The sequence below is a fragment of the Aquila chrysaetos genome, chromosome 23 (genome assembly GCF_900496995.4).
Source record: "Aquila chrysaetos chrysaetos chromosome 23, bAquChr1.4, whole genome shotgun sequence".
NCBI lineage: Eukaryota > Metazoa > Chordata > Aves > Accipitriformes > Accipitridae > Aquila > Aquila chrysaetos.
This window is the reverse complement of record NC_044026.1, coordinates 7,234,103-7,253,635: the sequence shown is the minus strand read 5'-3', so window position 1 is coordinate 7,253,635 and position 19,533 is coordinate 7,234,103. Positions and strand designations below refer to the sequence as shown.

The window sequence follows — 19,533 nt, the reverse complement described above, 5'->3', positions numbered from 1 at the left end:
ACAGGGACTGACCCGATACCAACAGACTCTCCTCCCTTTGTCTTCTCATAGACTAGCTTCTAGTAGGCAGTTGCAGCTTACACACATGCTGGGTTTCACATAGAGAAAGTCCTCCAGCTGCAGTCCCACAATACCTCATTCCTGGCTTCTTGCCCTTCATTTAAATTCCCCAGCCTGCCTATACAAAGAGATGATGACCTCTCTGCAGCCCATTTTTCAAAAGGTCTCAATTCTCACAAGACCAGAAAACCAGGGAAATATTTGAGTTAGTTACACTAGAGAAAGCAGCAGCATAATATGGATTATTATAGGGCAGATATGGGAAACAGAGGCTCCCAAAACCTTGGGCTGGTAGTGTCAGTCTTGAAGAGGTTCTCTGAATAGCCTTTTTACCTGGCTGGATTAATACATCTGAAGCTGGTGGACACTAGGGCCTTCCCATTCTCTGTCATGAATAAAATAATTCAAACACCTAATAATGCAGTTATAAGGCTCTTAAATTTGAGTGGCATTCTGCTGGTGAAGCTGTTAAACAGAAGCTTCTGCAGCACAGCAAACAGATTAATACTAGTGTGTGTCCACCATAACACTGCAATCCAGAGTGTAAATCTAATAGTGCTTAGGTAGCCTTTCAAGCTGCATAGGTGGAAGACAAGAGTTTTGGAAGGTCTTGGAAAAGGCCACTTCCTGGATTGCCTTTTAACACACAGGTTTCCTTGATCTGGATCCTAATGGAACAAGCCTCAAAGCAACTAAGGAGATTCTCAGTACCAGAGAGGTAGAAATTATATTTGGATTCATTCTTAAGAAGAGTTTCTAGAAGATCTTTAAGGTTCAAGCACTGATAAGTTTTATATACTGTCTGTAGAAGACTCCTTGGGTTTCACTCCATCAGTGCAGAAATTCAGAGGACAATTCCAACACCATCTTTGGACCAAGGTGTGTGCAGTAATACCGAAGTTACAGCACAGCCCTACCTCCATATCCAAATGTTAGAGAAGATAATTCATCAGCTTTACCATCACTATAAGGCAGCCCAGTTTAAGTTCCTCAGGTGCATCTACTTACACTCAATAGTTAACTGTGCCCATGATGAGGTCTGAAGTGGTCAGATGAAGCAGACTTCTGTGCATACTGCATACGGAGATTCCAGCCATGCACGTGGAGACACAAGCTTTAAAGACAATAAAGCAGGTTTCCCAGATAACTGCACTACCAAAGAAAATCTTGTGTTTGGTGCAACAAATATTTTATAGAAGGGAATAAGATGGACATGAGTCCTTTGCACAATTATGTATCCATAGAAGTAGTCTGTTGACTTCTTTTCTTTTGAAGGATGTAGCTAGGGAAACCTAATAAGAAACCCTGTCTTTAGCAGCTTTAGACAGGCACAGATAGACACACACATGAATTTAGACCAGAAATGCCAACCAGCATGAAAAACTCTGAGCCGTGGAGAAAGCCAGCATTAACACCGCCACAAGGTCAGGAGCCTGGTGGCAGCTAGAACTCCTGTGACTGGACACATCTGAGGGGCAGCTCAAGCGAGACAGTCTTCTTAGGAACAAGGTTGGGAAGAACATTAGGTAACACCCACCCTTGAGCAATGGTCATGGAGGAGAAGAGCTTGTTCAGCTCATCATCGTTTCTCACGGCCAGCTGGATGTGCCTGGGCAGGATCCTGGCTTTCCCATTTTCCCATGCAGCGTTCCCCGCCAGCTCCAGGATCTCCACGCTCAGGTACTCCAGCACCGCAGCCAGGTAGATGGCAGCACCAGGACCGATCCTGTCAGCATAGTTCCCTCTTTTAAGGAGCCTGTAGACACGACCCACGGGGAACTGCAGACCAGCCTTGGCTGATTTGGTTTTCTTTGGCACAGGGAGAAGCTTTGTGGTTTTCTTCCCATGTTCAGACATTCTAATGTCAATCTAGTATAAAAAGAGAAAGAATTAAAAAACCCAAAAACAAACAGACACAGAGACTGAGCATTTAAGTCCTTTCTTCCTCCTCATCTCACTGCCTTTCTAATTCCCTCACAAGTCAGTTTTCCCTTCTCAGATGTTCATACTTTTGTCTGAAGGAGCAGATGGGTCAGGCTGCTGCTCTAGGGGAGTCTGACAAGTTTCCAGCCAAGAGGCATCTACAAGCTCAGTCAGAGCAGCAGGCCATCTGCTAGATTTCAAAACTTTGCAAGAGATTAAGGTAGAACTTTAGGAACAAGTTCTTCTGACCCAGTATCAAAGGAGGACTACCATTAAAGAGAAAGGTTAAGCAAACTAGGTTTCAAGATACTTACAAGTGTTCAGAAACCCTGCAAGGAAGCTTCATTGAACTTACCCCTGGTAAGAACCTAAGCAGTTTCTGCAATGGTGAGACCTTATGAGAGCCAGAGCTAGAATTTCATATCTTTGTGTGAAGTAAGAACAACAGAAAAAAACTTCATCTACTGGAAACCACTTCAAATGGATCTCATTCTCCAGAGACGAGAGGACCTATTACTGCAAGATATCAGGCCACAATCAAGAACAAGACTTACAGGAAAAAGAGAAGCTTTGTTTTACATCAGACACTGAAATTGCTCTGCTCAGCATCCTATGCATCAGGCTACTACAAATGCAGAAGTACCATCTTCTTGTATGGTATTGCATCCATTCTATCAAGCCCAATCACTTATTGCTGACATAAAGTCTCTGGTACCAAGTAGTACCAATTACTCTTCAATGCATAACACAAAGCAACTGGAAAACAAACACAGGGCAATTCTGCTCTTGTATATAGAATTGTTCTCAAGTTTTAATCATTAGTTGTTTTTAAGTAATGAGAAGCTGTATCCAGATGTAGGGAGGAACTAAATCAGATAGCAAATTGAAGTGTTTAAAAAGTACAATAAAATGTTCTTTTAGGACATTTTTGTGGGCCTTAGAAAGATAAGGTTTATAAAAATAGCCTACACAAGTAAATAGATGTAACAGATTAAAAGCCCCCTTAAGCAGCCTTAGACAAAACACAGACCTTACAAACCCATTATTTCACTCAGGAGTTTATCTACCACAAAGAAAGCATGCTGTCATTTCTTAAGAACAAACTCTCACCTGAAAACATTACTGACTTAGCCTCTCTTCCAACAATACCACTACCCAAACCCACAATTTCTGGCAAGAGCTGCCCCCTTTTAAACTCCACAGGGGCAGCCATATCATTACCAGCTCTTGCATCCTTTAATGCCACCTGGGTAAGCAATGATTCAGCCACTCGAAGTAAAAAACAATCAAGGTCCCAACACAAGATCAACTCAGTACAGACCCCGAGAGCATGAGAATTTGTCACTACTCCTTGTAGAGCTGCTTAGCACCTTGTTAGCTGATCTCCTCTGGAAACAAGCCTAATATTTACTGTCTCAGAGAACTGCAGTATCTCTGATTGGCAGTTAATTTATTACAGCTGGAAGGGGGCACACCTCACCTTGCTGCAGTCATCAAGAATTAAACCCAGCAACCTGTACCGCTGTTCTTCGTGTTGCCAGTAGTAGCCAAGCTGCTTTGTGACCATGGGAAAGCTCAGGACCTCTGACATGGGGTTCTCTCTCTTCCAGGACTTGTCCCCATCTGTCACACAGTCCAGTTTTTTCCAAAGTCATGCATAGCTGTGTTGCAAGGCATAATATGTACTTTCTAGGGTCAAGGGTGGGGTGAAAGCTGAATAATTTTTTTCTCCAATACACGAGTGCTGGCAAGTTGAGCCCTGGCCCAACAGAAACTTTTGCTGAGCAGCTGCGTTAGGAGATATCTACCCTCTGTTACTGTGAAGCCAGAGGGGTGAGTTCTCAGATCACTATGCTATCTGGTTAATTTACAAATGGGTTGAACTATTGGCTAAAAGAAAGCAAACAAGATAGTTCTTGATCAAAGAAATACTTAGAAAATTGACTTTTGAATTGGACCAGTACTTTACCACAAACTCTGTCTTTGGGTGTAAGTAGAGGTAGGGCCACACGGCTCACTCAGTGTCTTTTATCATACAGAAGATGGCAGGTGAAGGCATTTCTAGAAGCTACTTTAGCACTGGCCATGCCTTGCAGGGTCTGATTGGTGCGGTGCAGAGCAGGCTTACAGCAGCAGCTTGCATCCAGGAGTGGCACGATGACCGACACGCAGTCCTCCAGATTAACAAAGGGTGCTGTAAGCACCATGCTTATAACTGCATGAAATCAGTAACTTGCTTGAGTCTTCTACCATTACTGCAAACCTTTAGATTTTTGCGTGGCCCAAAGTAATAATGATTCCCAAGCCTGTTTTCCCTTGCCATGGTCAAATGGAGGAAATAATTTGCATTTCAGGTGTTCATTTCTTATGTACCTCCTTTAAAGCTTTTTTTTTTTTTCCATTTACAGGTGTAAACACCCAGCACAAGGCTAGTTACATATAGCACATCTTTACTATATGCACAAAGCTTAAGATCTACTCTCAGACATTTTTACTTCTCATTGCTACAGCATCCTCCACTTTGTCTCACTTCACTGGATTAATTGCAAGCCAGCCAAGACCTCATCAAATGGCACTTGAAAACCAGGCAGCACACAATGACTGTTCCAGCTGCCCACTACCCTCAAACCACAGTGTCTGCTCAGTCAGGTATTCCCTCCTCCCATTTCTGTGTAAGCACAGCTTGGAGTGCGTCATTAACTCAGCTGCATACAGCTCTTACGTCTGTCAGCATCATAACACCGGGTCAGCAGGCTCTGACACCCTTGTGCCTTGAGGGGACGAAGGAGCTAACTCAAACTCAGCGGGACAGCAGATCTTTTTCAAATAAAAAGTTAATGCTCCCACTAGGAGCGTGTTTAGGAAGCTGGTCCTAACCAGCTCTTCTCTGTGTGAGATGCTATGAAATCTGAGAAATACTGCCTCAGGGCAGACTGATCCTAATGCTGCTGCAGGAGATCCCTAGTTTCCAGTTCAACAGCAAGCCTCAGCACCCACTACAAACAGAGAAACCCTGGGCACTTTCCTGGGGGAAGATTTTCAATGACTTGGTCAGTAAGGGCCTAGGGGCTTGTTTGGATATGGAGGCTTTTGTCTTTCTGCACTGATAAGAGCAAGACAGTCACCTCTACCAACAGCACAAATATTGCACCAGATTTTAAATAAACTACCTATGGTTGTTACGACAGGATGGAGGCAATAGAGGTTTAGCGTCATGCTGGAGCAGTCTAAAGAGAGGTAGTTGTTCACTACAGCTTTACAAGCAATAAAACTTTAAAGCAGAGCATTACTAACTTCTAAAGCAGAGTTAAACAACCTCTGAGGCACTGAACTAATTGCACTATGAACCTATGGTGGAGAAAAAGTTCACATGAATGGCAGTGTCTTGACTCTTCTGCCTGCTCCACAACAGTTATCTGTAACATGTTTTCAAAAGTAAACATGTATTTGACTTTAAAAAGAGTTATTTGGGCAGTCTGCTAGAGGTGGTTTTTTTGACTTTTTTTTGTATTGCCCCATCGCTGGAAGGGGAACTGAGAAAAGAAAGGAGAACAGTGTTGCATTCTAGGAACTTTATTACAAACTTTAAAAATGCATTAAAATTAGCAGGAAAATACTTGACAAAGAAGCAAAGACATACAAATTAGTGCTACTGCATCCCATCATCCAGAAGTGCACAGACCAGACCAAGAAAAGCAAGTTTCACTGGCTACCACCTTGTTCCTGAGAAGGAGCAGCATCTCTGACAGTTTTCTTGGGAAGGAGCTGGGAAAGGATATTTGGCATAACCCCTCCTTGAGCAATTGTCACGCAGGAGAAGAGCTTGTTCAGCTCATCATCGTTTCTCACGGCCAGCTGGATGTGCCTGGGCAGGATCCTGGCTTTCCTGTTTTCCCGTGCAGCATTCCCCGCCAGCTCCAGGATCTCCACGCTCAGGTACTCCAGCACCGCAGCCAGGTAGATGGCAGCACCAGGACCGATCCTGTCAGCATAGTTCCCTCTTTTAAGGAGTCTGTAGACACGACCCACGGGGAACTGCAGACCAGCCTTGGCTGATTTGGTTTTCCTTGGGGCAGCTCCAGGCTTGCCAGGCACTGCATGTTTCTTTCCACGACCAGACATTTTGATGGGTAAGGAGACACAAAGGGTTGGAGGTCTTCAAATTACCCGGGTGCTTGGGCTACAGCTAACTGATAGCAAGAGGAGAGAGATAACAGCAAGGTGAGTTACACTTTTGGCTCTTCCACATCAAGAAGAAATTTTTTTCTTGAAGAGAGCCACATGCCACAGTTCATTAATGGCAGAGCTAAGATTTTAACTACTATTACCCTTTTACAGCCTACCTTTTAGGAGAGAGGCCTCACTGTAAAACCAGAGTGATCTGATAACCTCTCAAGAAAGGCTTATTCAAGTAGATATGAAGAACCCAAAAGAAAAGAGGCTTTTCCCTGCTACTTGGAATGTATTTGGGATTGAGGCACAGGGAGTTTTAATAATATTTTCTTAAACACCATAACAGTTACCTCAAAGCTAACTTGAGGCTGATAGCATGTTTCCATACATTCTGTATGGTATGTCTAAATATTTTGATGGTTTTAATATTTTCTACCAGCCGTGGAAACTGGTTTGCTGCTAGGTGACTAAAAGCGAGATTTGGTAAATAATTATTAGAAATCTTATACTAACACTATGACTGAAACAACAGACAGAAGTATAGCCAAGCAATTAACTAGTAATTATTCATAAGTTTTGCAGTTCTTTGCTCTTATAACTAGATGTTCCTGTACACTAGATGAGAAAAATGCTGAAACTGACCACGTGTGATTGAAACTGCATTAAGCTTCAAGATCAAAGAACAAGGACAAGAATAAAGACTTCAAGGACAGCCAGCAAGAACTTCAAATGGGTTGGTGGTCGCAAAAGCAGCCCTTTGACTCAAATGGATCCTTCATGGCACATGATTGGATGTAGGCAGTACTAAGATAATCAGTTCCAATCATTTGTATGTATATGTATACTAATCTGATTAATATGCAATTAGTTATTCTATATAACCTGTTTGTGCTAAAGCTGTGGTATGCACGCTAGGTGGAACTATCCCCAGTGCATCCAGTGCTGCAATAAAGAATGCCTGCTTTCTAAAACTCCAAAATGAGTCTCAGAGAGTTTCTTCGACTGGCTTTTTGGTATCAAGGCCAAGCCTGCCTCTTCTTCCAAGAGGAATCTGTATTCTAACTTCTTCCATTATCAAGTTTGATCTGTCTTTCATTTTAAATGTAACAATTGAAAAATTCCTGCAGCTCACAGCATCTTATACCCAAAACACTCCAAGAGGTTTTCATACAAAGTTCCACATTTTTTTTCCCCAAAGGATATTCTCTGGTTGCTGTGAGAATACTGGAGGTGTTCTGCACCGGGAAGAATTGACTTGGACAGCATAATGCTGACTGAAGAACAGAAACTACTGTCTATTTACTCAAGATTAAAGAAATTCAGTCCAGTTAGAAAACTCTTACAATTGGAGTGGCAAAAATACTCATTTAAATAACATTTCTAATCTATGAGTAAATAGGACAGTTGCTTCCAGCACAGCTGTTTGCAATGTACACAAAAATCCATCACTAGATTAATATGTGGGGGTTTTGTATAGCTTTTATAGAGAAATTTAAATATTTTAGAAAAAAACAGAATAAGTTTTGGGAGGGAAGAACAAAAAAAACCCCAGCCCATAATAAAATCCAAACAAACCAAGCCATAACTCCTTATCCTTATTATTCAACAACAATTTTCATATTTTGATTACTCACATTACAGACATACTGTGTTACAAATGCAGCTAACTTACAAAACAAAGTCCACAATAACCCCAAATCTTTTACTATGTATTATAAATGAAAAAAATATCCCCTTACCTTCAAAAGTTCTTATTTTGGCCTAGTCCGTGCTTTGCTACAGCCTGCACTCAAAGGCAAACAAGCCACATAACATCATTCTCCCTAACCCTGGCGAAGAACCTTTTTATTAGCAAGTTTTTCTCCTCATCAGTGGTTCACCTGGACAATTAATGAGTCATTCTCACATGTGGTTCATCCTCCTTCTAACCCCTGATTAGGGGGAAAAGGAGAAAACACATTATAGATGCCCAGAAGTAAATTCTCCGGGGTGGGGAGGGGAGAAGTCAGGCTGTTTCCAAGGGCTGAGCCACAGCTGTATTTCAGTCTCACTGTCACACTACCAGCTCTCACCCACTGTGGCTGGAGTATTTCTGTCTGTACACCTTGTGTAAAAACAGTCTTCTCTTTCCTGCTGAAGCTTGATAAAAAAAGTACATAGGGGAAGTGTGCTTTATAAATACGATGTATTTTCAGTTGGGTGGAAGGGGGGAAACTGTGTATTTCTTTATGTGTGTCCTGGGCAGAGAGAGTTATGCTTTGTTCACATTGTGTCCGAGCCCCACCAAGTGATGTGATGTGGCTGCTCCTAAGATTTGGGCTTCTGCCCCCTCTTCTGGTAACTCTCTGTCCCAGATGGGGCTCAGGGTTTACTGTGGGAACAGAGGGGTTCTGGTGCCAAGGGTCCTTAGCTAGTTCCTCTCAGTTCATCTGGGCAAAACTCTCACCTAATGCAAATGAGTATTTTTGAGCACCTTTTAAAAAATGAGTGCACGGTCTCTGCTCGTGCTCTTTCTGTGTTTTCTGGTGTCCAAAATAGGTTCCAACCAGCAACATACAAGAGCCATGGGTGTGAATGGTATTTCAGCCACAGAAGATGACTATTAAACCAGCAGGTCCTCCTGAAAGCCCAGGCTCTGACAAAACGTTCATACAGCAAAACTGGCACCGACAGTTAAGCCTTCGGTTCTACATGCCCGGTACTAACTGCAGGTCAGAGCCAAAAGACTTTGGAGTGCCTGCAGAGGACTCCAAAATTGTGATCCTGAAAACTTTAGCTCACATGCTGCCCTGCTGGCAGGCTCCGTAGCCCTTTACTTTCTGATTTAAAGTTCTCACATCATCTATATTTGTGGCTCCATCTATCACTCAGATAGCTACTCTTCCCACAAAGATGATCATTTAGTCCAAGCTGGATGAGGCTGAGTCTTCTTCCACCTCAGGGCCCTGGGAGAGAATCATTTAGGTTGGAAAAGACATTTAAGATCATCGAGTCCAACTGTCAACCACGCCCACTAAACCATGTCCTGAAGTGCCACATCTACACATCTTTTAAGTACCTCCAGGGATGGTGACTCCACCACTTCCCTGGGCAGCCTGTTCCAATGCCTGACAACCCTTGCAGTGAAGAAATTTTTCCTAATATCCCATCTAAACCTCTGCTGCCGCAACTTGAGGCCATTTCCTCTCGTCCTATCACTAGTTACTTGATAGAAGAGACCAGCACCCACCTCGCTACAACCTCCTTTCAGGTGGCTGTAGAGAGCAATAAGGTCTCCCCTCAGCCTCCTTTTCTCCAGGCTAAAAAACCCCAGTTCCCTCAGCCGCTGCTCATAGGACTTGTGCTCTAGACCCTTCACCAGCTTTGTTGCTCTTCTCTGGACACGCTCTGGCACCTCAATGTCTTTCCTGTAGTGAGGGGCCCAAAACTGAACACAGTGTTCGAGGTGCAGCCTCACCAGTGCTGAGTACGGGGGGACGATCCCTTCCCTGCTCCTGCTGGCCACACCATTTCTGATACAAGCCAGGATGCTGTTGGTCTTCTTGGCCACCTGGGCACACTGCTGGCTCATACTCAGCCGCTGTCGACCAACATCCCCAGGTCTTTTTCTGCCTGGCAGCTTTCCAGCCGCTCTTCCCCAAGCCTGTAGCGCTGCGTGGGGTTGTTGTGACCCAAGTGCAGGACCCGGCACTTGGCCTTGTTGAACCTCGTACAATTGGCCTTGGCCCATGGATCCAGCCTGTCCAGATCCCTCTGTAGAGCCTGCCTACCCTCAAGCAGATCAACACTCCCACCCAACTTGGTGTCATCTGCAAACTTACTGAGGGTGCACTCGATCCCCTCGTCCAGATCATTGATAAAGGTACTAAACAGAACTGGCCCCAATACGGAGCCCTGGGGAACACCACTGGTGACCAGCCGCCAACGGGATTTAACCCCATTCACCACAACCCTCTGGGCTCGTCCATCCAGCCAGTTTTTCACCCAGCGAAGAGTGCACTTGTCCAAGCCATGAGCCGCCAGCTTCTCAAGGAGTATGCCGTGAGAGACAGGGTCAAAGGCCTTGCTGAAGTCCCGGTAGACAACATCCACAGCCTTCCCCTCACCCACTAGGCGGGTCCCCTGCTCACAGAAGGAGATCGGGTTGGTCAAGCAGGACCTGCCTGTCATGAACCCACGCTGGCTGGGCCCGATCCCCTGGTTGTCCTGCATGTGCCGCGTGAGCGCAATCTTCCCCAGTTATCTTCCCCGGCACCGAGGTCAGGCTGACAGGCCCGTAGTTCCCCGGATCCTCCCTCGACCCTTCGTGTAAACGGGGGTCACGCTGGAAAACCTCCAGTCGTCGGGGACCTCCCCCGTTGACCAGGGTCGCCGATAAATGACGGAGAGCGGCTTGGCAAGCTCCAGGGAGCAGCGGCCGGACCCGTGCAGATGTAGCCGGGGCAGGGGAACCCGGACCTTTTAAAAACCGGCCCCGTGGCGGCTACGGGCAAGTGCTGGCGGTAAGGGAGAAGATGAGGGAAGAAAAAAACCAAACCGAAACAAGCCCCGCGGCAAGAGTCGAAACCCGCGAACTCATCTAGCCGGAGCGCCCCGGCCCCGCTGCCTTCCAACAGCCCGCTTCCCCTCACGGCTCCCCGGGGCGGGCCCGCCCGCCGCGGCGCCAGCTCCCGCAGACGCCCGCCCAGCGCCGGGCCGGGCCTTATGAGGCGATTGGGGAAGCGGCAGAGCCCTGCTGCGCCCGCCCCGCCGGTGGAGCGCCGCCTCCTCCGGCCGCGCCGCGCACGCCGGGACCGGCCCAGCCCAGCCCCGCTGCCGCCGACCGGGCCCCGGCCCCGGCCCCGTCCCCGGTGGCACGATGCAGGTGAGCAGCCGGGGGGGGGGGCCCTCCGCGCACCCGGCCTGTGGTTGCGGCCGGTGCTGCGGGGGGAGCCCGCCCCGGCGAAGAGCGGGGGCCGGGGCTGGTGACAGCCGCCGGGGCGGCCTCGGGCCCCGCCGGCAGCCCTGGGCCGGCCTCGCCGGCGGAGAGCCGCGGGGCGACGGAGAGGGGGGGGAGCCCGGTTTCATCCCCCTTTCTGGGGGTGGAGGCGTCTGTCGTGTGGCGGGCTTGTTACGGAGCATCCGTGGCTTGGTTTTGTGATGGTTTGTTTGGGGTTTTTTCCCCCCTTTTTTTCCACGCACGGCACTTATTTTGCTACGGTAGTAAGCAGATGGGCTGGTGGGTGTTTCAGGCACTTCATCAGGGTGTTGATAAACGACAGTAGGTGCTGTGAAATGCTGTGTTGAGGGAAAAATGACCACAGTCAGAGACAAAAAAAACCCCAAACAAACCAACCCTGGTGCGCTATTTTCTGTGCTGCTTTGTTTTCTTTACTTATTTTCTTCCCCCCCTCCCCGGTAGTCCAGAAGTACTGTGTTTTGGTCTAGAGAAGAGATACGGTCTTGAACAGACCTAGCGTAAGCTATATTGACATAAGCCATAGCAAAGCAGTAGGTGTTGTATTCATTTTCAAAGTGAACTTCGGTCAAGACGGTAAGGAACCAGAATTAACCAGATACTGAATTTTCATGTATTTAAAAAAATAAAATTGCTGTCTAACTCAGAAAAACTTCTGCTGAGCTTCTCGACAGTACATGGGTGTCTGGAAGTCAAGTTGGCCTTGTTTTGTAGGATTATTGCGACTATTTCACAGTAAAGTCTCTTTCTAACTTTCAGGAACAGTTTAGCCATAGATTTAAATCTGATGCCCTAGCACTGGGCTTGTCTGGCAGAGACTGTGCTTCCTTCTCTCTAAGCACTCATGTAGTCACACCAACTTGAATCTGCCAAGGAGACTTCCTATATATCCAGAGTTAGGTCTGCAAGGCTGGTGCCTGTGTGTCTTTTCACCAGTGCTTCCCGGTGCAATGACCGCTGATTTGGTGGCCTGTTGTTCTGCTGAGGCTCTATACATGAGTGCTGCGGCCAGTGTGCTTTCCTGTCACCCAGCTGATTTCCTCGCCTTTCCTTTCACCTTGTGAGAGCTGCAATGATGGTTGCAATGCTTCAAACTTTTGTACCCTACCAAGACCTCCTGTACGTGCTGTGAGTGGGTTGGAATAAAATAAAGTCACTCTCCAGGTGCTGGTCTGTGGTTGCAGAGAAGCCTCAGCATCAGGAGAACGCTCGCTCTGACTTTCTGGTGCCATCCAGACAGTGTCTCTTGAAAAACTTGCCTGTGTGAAGTTCTCCAAGTGGTAAAGTTCACCACGGATGCATGTCATCCATTTCTTGTCCCGTTCTAGGACCCAAATAAAGACACAGAGTGGAATGACATCCTACGCAAGAAAGGTATCCTTCCCCCAAAGGAAAACCTGGAGGAGCAGGAGCGTGCAAAGGAGGAGGAGCAGCTTGCCATCCTTCAGAAGTCCCTTGGTGAGTGACCAGCCAACTCAGGCAGCAGCCGCAGGACAGGTCTTGGAATGGCTCCTGGGGGAAGCTTGTACAAACAAATGGCCAGCAGTAATGTCTATATGACTGTAAAGCAATGTGTCCTTTTCCAAGTCTGTAAGGGATACCAAACCTGCTTCTTGTACAGGGTGATCATCTGTTAACAGTATCAAACAAATACGTTCCTGAACACGTGGATTCTTCCAGCACAGGAAAGCTTTGTTGTTTATGTCAGCTCCGTATTTTTATAGAAGTAAATGTTTGAAAACTGAAATAAGAAGTGCGAAGGGAGTCTGCCATGTGAATCTGCAAGTTAAAGTATTTCATTACATTACCTGTTGTATGCTTCCTCCTTCCTCTGTTGTTCAGGCATCCCTGCTGTGTTGTGTGTGTGTTAGGTACATCTGCTGCAGCCACAAAACTTGAAAGCTAGTGCAGGTATTCGTGTGCTAATTGAGGCAGCCTTCAGCTCAGAGTCCTTTACATTGTTGCCTTTCCATCTCTATGTCTAAAGTGCATAATGTTTTCTAAAAATCTAGTAACAATACTACATCAAAAAAAACATATTTCCCATAGTTAATCTGTCCTTAAAGTAAATTAATTCTGTTGGACTGATAAAAGTGGATGTGTTTTAATCCTGGAATGAGGTTTTTTGCTGATTTGATGTTTCTTCCATTCTAGTGAAAACTTATGAGGATATGACTCTGGAAGAGCTAGAAGAGAATGAAGATGAATTTAATGAGGAAGATGAGAAAGCTATTGAAATGTACAGGTCAGAGCAGCATGCAGAATTTGGCTTTAATGAAAATTCATGGTTTTTTTTTTTCTTTTATATGCTGTTAGGTATTGTTGAAGAGAGGAAGGATGTTGTTAGGCCTGATGATAGAAAGTGGGTTGTGTTTCTGGTCTCTTGTAGAGCTTCTAAGTGTCTTCAATAGGACAACTGGGTTTAAATTCAGTGTCCTTTATCTACAACCTAGTTTTGCAGAGATAACGTGTACCTGCTGAGTGCATGGCTGGGGATTCTGAGTGCTGTGAAAATCACCTCCAAGATTCCTCAATTTTTGCATGAATGAGATTAAGGTGCTGCAGATCTACAAAATTACAGTGTTGGTTTTCCATTATCTCTTTCTCTCTGCCACCTCTTGTTTTTTTTGCCATTTAGTTTGGTAGTGTAGTATCTGCAGAAGAAATCTCTGCTGAGGGCAGAAAGGAGAAAAAATTTTGTGAAACATAGTTGTACTTCTTGCATGTTGGTGGTTTTAACTTGTGATACAAATATAAAAGCATATATTGTCTACGTCGGCTTGCTTTTGTGCTCTGGGATTTTAAGAAGTTTGTAACATGCCTCTGAAGTCTTGGTTTCAAGCAGCTCCTTTAAGCGGTGTTCTGTCAAAAGTGCATCTGTTCTCAAGATCTTTTTCCCATTCATTGCTGTTCAGGCAGCAAAGGTTAGCAGAAATGAAAGCAGCTCAAATGAAGAATAAATTTGGGGAAGTTTTGGAGATTTCGGGAAAAGATTACGTTCAAGAGGTTACGAAAGCTGGAAAAGGTATATGGGTAGTCCTGCACCTCTACAAACAAGGGTAAGAATTTGTTTTTAACCTTTAAACCTTTCACTGTCAATAGCTGAAAATACTCTAGACAAATGTGTAGTTATGGTGGAAATTAAGGAACTGATTTTGGAGTTCTAAGAAATAAAAACTTGTATTAGTAGTTTCATTACTGTTGACTCAAGAGTGCTGAACTTAGCTCTAAAATGATGTTACCCTGAAGTGGCTTTTTTATACATCTATACAGCACAGCGTGACTTGTTCCATACAGCTGCCATAGAGGTAGCTGCTGCCACTGAAATATCCGAGCTTTGGAAATTGTTCTGGATAAAGTGCGAGGGGGCTGTGCATTAGAAGGATTGCTGTGTGTCTTTAGCCTGGTTTCTAGAGGCATAAAAATGGAGTGAACAAGGTTTCCAGTCCTGTCAGCATGATGGAAAAACTTGTCAAAAAGGTCTTGTAAGTTGCTAGAATTTTCTGGAAAGGGTTAGAAATACTTTATTTTGTTCATTGTCTCTAAGTGCCTCACAGGTGTTTGTCGTCATTTGCATACTTTCTTCCAGGAGCTGCTTTTCTTTCTATTTTGCCCTTGCTCATGCAATTTCTAAATACCATATCTTCATAAACCAATTCTCTGTAGGATAGAGGGGAAGGTTGTATTGGTAATATCTTAAAACAAAAAACCCACCAAAACCTCCAGTGATGCTGATTTCCTTTGAATGCTAGAATCCTGGACAACAAAAGTATTCAGAAGTTGCTTCTGGTACTTTTGTCTCCTCATAAATGCTATTCTGACCTTTCTTCTGGAGCAGATTACTGTCTAATTGTTTTTTTTTTTCCCCTTTCCTTGATGTGTGTCTGTTGCTGTTCTTCACAGAATTCCACTCTGTGCCTTAATAAATCAACATATGAGCGGGCTTGCAAGAAAGTTCAGAGATGTGAAATTCATCAAAGCTATCTCTACCACCTGCATTCCCAACTACCCCGATAAGAACCTGCCTACGATATTCGTCTACCTGGAGGGAGACATCAAAGCTCAGTTCATTGGGCCTTTGGTGTTCGGTGGCATGAACTTGACAAGGGATGGTGAGTGTCTGCATCTCCGGTCTTCCAAAGGAAAAGCAAAACTGGTTTGCTGGGAATGAGAGAAGTGAGGCTTAGGAGAAGGGAGGTACTAAAAATCATATCAGTTTTGTTGGTGTGGGGATTTTTTGGTGGTTGGGTTTTTTTGTGGGTGGTGTTTTTTTTTTGTTGTTTTTTTTTTTTTTTTTTTTTTTTTGCACCCTTATGGCTCAACAACATGTGATTAAGTCTATCTTGTAAAAGCAGCGAGTGGCTGAGTAGGCCAACATATAGATATTTCTCTTATGTGTGTGTGCAAGTATTCACACCCTGTGTCAGGTGAAACAAATTTTCCTGAATATAGTAAAGGATCAGTAGTACCCACGCACATTCTTTGGGGCTTTTGTACCTGAATGACTTTTCCCCCAGTTACTTGATAATCTGTGCGCTTGATAACTGGTGCTTGCCTATTGCATTGTAGGGCTTATTGTTTCATTTTCAAGCTGATGGCATTTATTTGTCTGTTGTACCTTCCTGACACACAAGCTCTGCTCCTCATGAACCTTTCAAGAGAGCCTGTCCATTTGCCCAAACAGGGCTGCTAGCCTGAAATTGGGCTGCTTCCTTTTCCTCTTGCCATCTCCCAGAGATGGCAGCACACTAAACTCCTGCCTCAGTGGTTCAGGGGGCACAGGGCTCCATGGGGAGAGGCTGACCCTGGAGGTCAGGGTTTTCAGGTACTCCAGCAGGGAGTTGTCAGGGTTTTCCGGGTCAGGGTTTTCCCTAGATCTATTTCTCCTTGCCCATCTCGGCAGCCTGGAGGCAGGCTGGGTCGTGCAGCCTCGTCGGCATGACGTGCTTCAGGAGATGAGGGTGGTGATGCAGGTCTCGCAGAGCTTTGTGGCTCTTCAGTAAAAGCTGCTGTTTGGAGGTGGTTGGTCAGGGATGGTATCCTACAGCAGTGCTTGAAGACGAAGGTCAGCGGTGAAAAAGGCTCTTCTTGGAAAGCAAATGCAACTCGGGTATAACCTAGTGGATTTTGCTTCAGTTAAAAGGATACTTGTCAGCTGCTGAGTAGCCATATTGGTGCAGACGCCTTCAAGCTTTTTGAAGGTCAGACTTTAAGGGCATCTTTAGCTGAAGTGAACCACACTTAAGCAGCATTTCAAGGTCACTGCCTATACTGTGGTAGGATGCAAAGACTTTTTTTACTAAAACTCTGAAGTTTATAGGGTATCTTGTGTGTGTGCTGTAGAAAATGCTCCCCTGCCTTGAACTGTCAGAAGGGGAAAAGCTCACCAATGAGATCCCTGATTTGAGAACAGCTAACTCCAACTGCAGCGGTTGCCTAATTATGCACTGAAGTGAGCAGTGGTAGCAGAACCTACAGTTAGCTTTCTCCCATTTTTAGCACATAAATAATTGATTTTGGGGGGGTCCAGAGGTGACTGAGCCAGCTTAATTCAGACATCACAGAAAGCTGGGCACTGAAATTCTGCACTTTCTTTTATTTTCTCCTTCCTTCTCACCTAAGCCCAGCTGACTTCCACTGGAGATTAAAGAAAGTGTGAGGTTGTATTCATTACTCTGTAATGTCTGAAGGAAATTAGATTTAATGATAGGGTTGCCAGCAGGACTAGGAGAAAGGTTTCAACTGAATGTGTTGTATTGACTTTCTTCCACTTCTGGGAAGCAATCCAATTTGGTCTGTGTAGTAATAGGCCTACTACTGATGGTGGAGTCTCCCTTACTGTCTTGCTAAGGAACTAATAATGAGTGCATGGCATAGTGGGAAAGGGGTGAATTGCATTTTCAGAGTACATCCCTGAAAAATACCAATGATTCAGATGTGTAAATGGAATTGCTACAGTTTTTTTGCCCCTCAGCAAATCTATTCCCTGCCTCTTCTGATTGTGATGAACTTGGTATATGACAGAAACGGCTGTAATATGAGCAGTATTCCTTCACTGGTGATAGATGTGCAAACCTGCCCTCTGCCCTTACATGATTAGGAGGAGATGGAATTCACTTTCACGGGGAGAGTTGCCTCTAAAGCTGCTGCTCTGTATCAATTGCCTATTTTGTACTCCTGGTTGTAAAGGGAGCAGGGAGGCACTGGGGATGCCACCGGTGGGCTGCAGAGCAGTACCCTGAGCTCTGTGCCCTGGGCTGAAACCTGTGCCAGCACTAGGGACTGTGAAGGGAGGGCTTGGCTGGAGCAGCTGTGGGAGACAGGGCAGGGGCTGGGACCTGGGGGTGGAAGAGGAGAGGGAGGAATGGAGCAGGGCCCTGGTTTTGGTGGTGGTGGTGATGGCAGGGTGATAAGAGAAGTCAGCTGGAGGAGCAAGGGTGGGCTTTTTCCAGTTTGCTCTGCTACATTCGTGGCTTGCTTATTTTGCTCTGCATAGAATTGGAGTGGAAGATTTCGGAGTCGGGTGCCATCAAGACAGACCTTGAGGAGAACCCCAGGAAGCAGATCCAGGACCAGCTCATGTCCTCAATCAGGACATGTGTCCCAGCCAGAGGGGAGAGTGACTCAGAGGATGACTAACTCCTGCGATGGCATCAAGATTGATACAGTACACTTGCAGCCAGTGTTCCCACCTAGAGCACTGGAGATGGTCATCAACATCTTGCTGAGCCTGGGAAGGGTAGTATTTCAAGACAGCCATTTACCTGGAAACTCCTAGAAACTAAAGTGTTTGTTTTTTTTAAAAAAAAAAAAACTTATTGCAGCTTCTCTTAAGATCATGAAAGACATTTTATATTATGAAGCCTGAGTAAATCTTAGTCAAAGTTTTAAAATATAGACATCAGTAGAAACAGAGGTCTCTTGTTATTATTTTCTTAGTAAATTGCTGACTTCTTTTAAAAAAACCTGAAATCTAAAGTGGCCTTAAGTGCACTGTTTTTGACGAGCTTAACTTCTGTAAATCAAATCTAAATAGCTGATCTTAAACAACTGGTTATCGCATTTAGTTGGGCCTTCTCTTAGCCCATCGTGCATAGATGTCCGACAGGCTGGACTGCGTGGAGAGCTAGGGGAGGTGACCCACGATGTGGGTGCCCCTGAAGGTGGTGTGTGGTCCTTTGCAGATGTGTGCTGGCAGTGGGGCCAGCACGAGGCAGCTGGGACCCCAGACATCTTGACAGAGGCCTTGGTGACAGCCAGCATCTCCTGGGACCTGTTGAGTCCAGAACCCCCTTTCATTTAGCAGCAGTATTTTGCCTTTCACAGGGGCTGAGCTTCCTGCACCATCTTATCTGCTAATTGGGAAAGAAAATTCAAGATGGTGGTGCTCGAGTGTGAAACTGCTGACTTCTTCCACAAAATCAGAAGTCTGATGCATTACTACAGTAGTGCCATTGCCAGATGGGAGGGAAAATGATGTTTGAAGACCTGACGTCTTTCTGTATTAAAGCCTTCCATCGTCTAGGTACGGTAATAATAATTGAGGCCTTAGAAGAGAATGAACTGAAATACCACCTTAATTATAGATCTGCTGACACTCAGAGCTGCTTGCTTATTTTGGGTTGGGTTTGATGTCCACCTACACTTCCAATTTGTCTACACTTGGGCTAACAAGCTCCAAGAGCTTTTGCTAACAAGGCTGCCCCAAGGACATTTTGTTATATTGCTGATGGATTCTGTGGGTGGATGGTACAGAATGCGACACTCAATAAGCAGCAATTTTATTTTTTTTTTTTTAGTTTTGTGTTAGTTCATAGCGCCTTTTAAGCATGTTTCCTGCACTCTGTCTCTATGCCAAATGCAGCAGAATACGAGCTGATAAATCCTGAATATTGTTATTGTACGTAGCACCACACTGCTCTTGACACTGGACTATCCAAAATGCTGTCAGACCTGATGCTTTTCTGTAATTACCTACAACATCTTACAGTCTAGGAAGAGGACAACTCTTTTTCCCCCTAGAAGCCTGCACTGCATATTTTGCTTATCTTTTGCTCATCCTCATTGAACTGTGTTTTGGGGTGACCTCTGAGCACATGGACTGCAGTCCTTTTGGAGGAAACTAGAGGAGCAGCCCCTGAAGGTAAAGTCAGTCCAAAGAGCTAGGCTAAAGCTGACCTGAAACAAGGCCCTCTGAAATGTGTGCAGAGTGGATGTCATATCCTTGGCCTCTCCCTCCAGATCTGGTGCAGCTGAGCTGTCTGGATTGCTGATGTAGACACAGCTGCCATACTCTTCTCAACTTGTTTTTAATTTAAAGTTTATCAAACCTTCTAGGAAGGGGAGGTGGAATCTGCAATCTGTCTTGTATCGTTGCTGTGACAACTTCAATTTGAAATCTAATTTAAAAAGTAGGCAAT

General features: G+C 45.2%; 3 protein-coding genes across 3 annotated transcripts; 1 reads left to right on the top strand and 2 right to left on the bottom strand.

Annotated features, from left to right (window-relative positions):
• Positions 1-1,503: 1,503 nt before the first annotated feature.
• Positions 1,504-3,574, bottom strand: LOC115334486 (histone H2A, sperm-like). Its single transcript, XM_029998646.1, has 2 exons — positions 3,464-3,574; positions 1,504-1,929 (listed from the first exon to the last, which is right to left on the bottom strand). Exons 1-2 carry the CDS (start codon positions 3,572-3,574, stop codon positions 1,504-1,506), a joined length of 537 nt encoding a protein of 178 aa, XP_029854506.1.
• Positions 3,575-5,599: 2,025 nt separating this feature from the next.
• LOC115334627 (histone H2A-beta, sperm-like) lies at positions 5,600-6,268 on the bottom strand. The gene has a single exon (XM_029999046.1). It carries the CDS (start codon positions 6,103-6,105, stop codon positions 5,686-5,688), a length of 420 nt encoding a protein of 139 aa, XP_029854906.1. The 5' UTR covers positions 6,106-6,268; the 3' UTR covers positions 5,600-5,685.
• A 4,653-nt stretch (positions 6,269-10,921) lies between these two features.
• Positions 10,922-18,024, top strand: PDCL3 (phosducin like 3). The gene is made up of 6 exons (XM_029999044.2): positions 10,922-11,020; positions 12,442-12,571; positions 13,268-13,358; positions 14,029-14,172; positions 15,017-15,225; positions 17,610-18,024. Exons 1-6 carry the CDS (start codon positions 11,015-11,017, stop codon positions 17,750-17,752), a joined length of 723 nt encoding a protein of 240 aa, XP_029854904.1. The 5' UTR covers positions 10,922-11,014; the 3' UTR covers positions 17,753-18,024.
• The last annotated feature ends 1,509 nt before the right edge of the window (positions 18,025-19,533 follow it).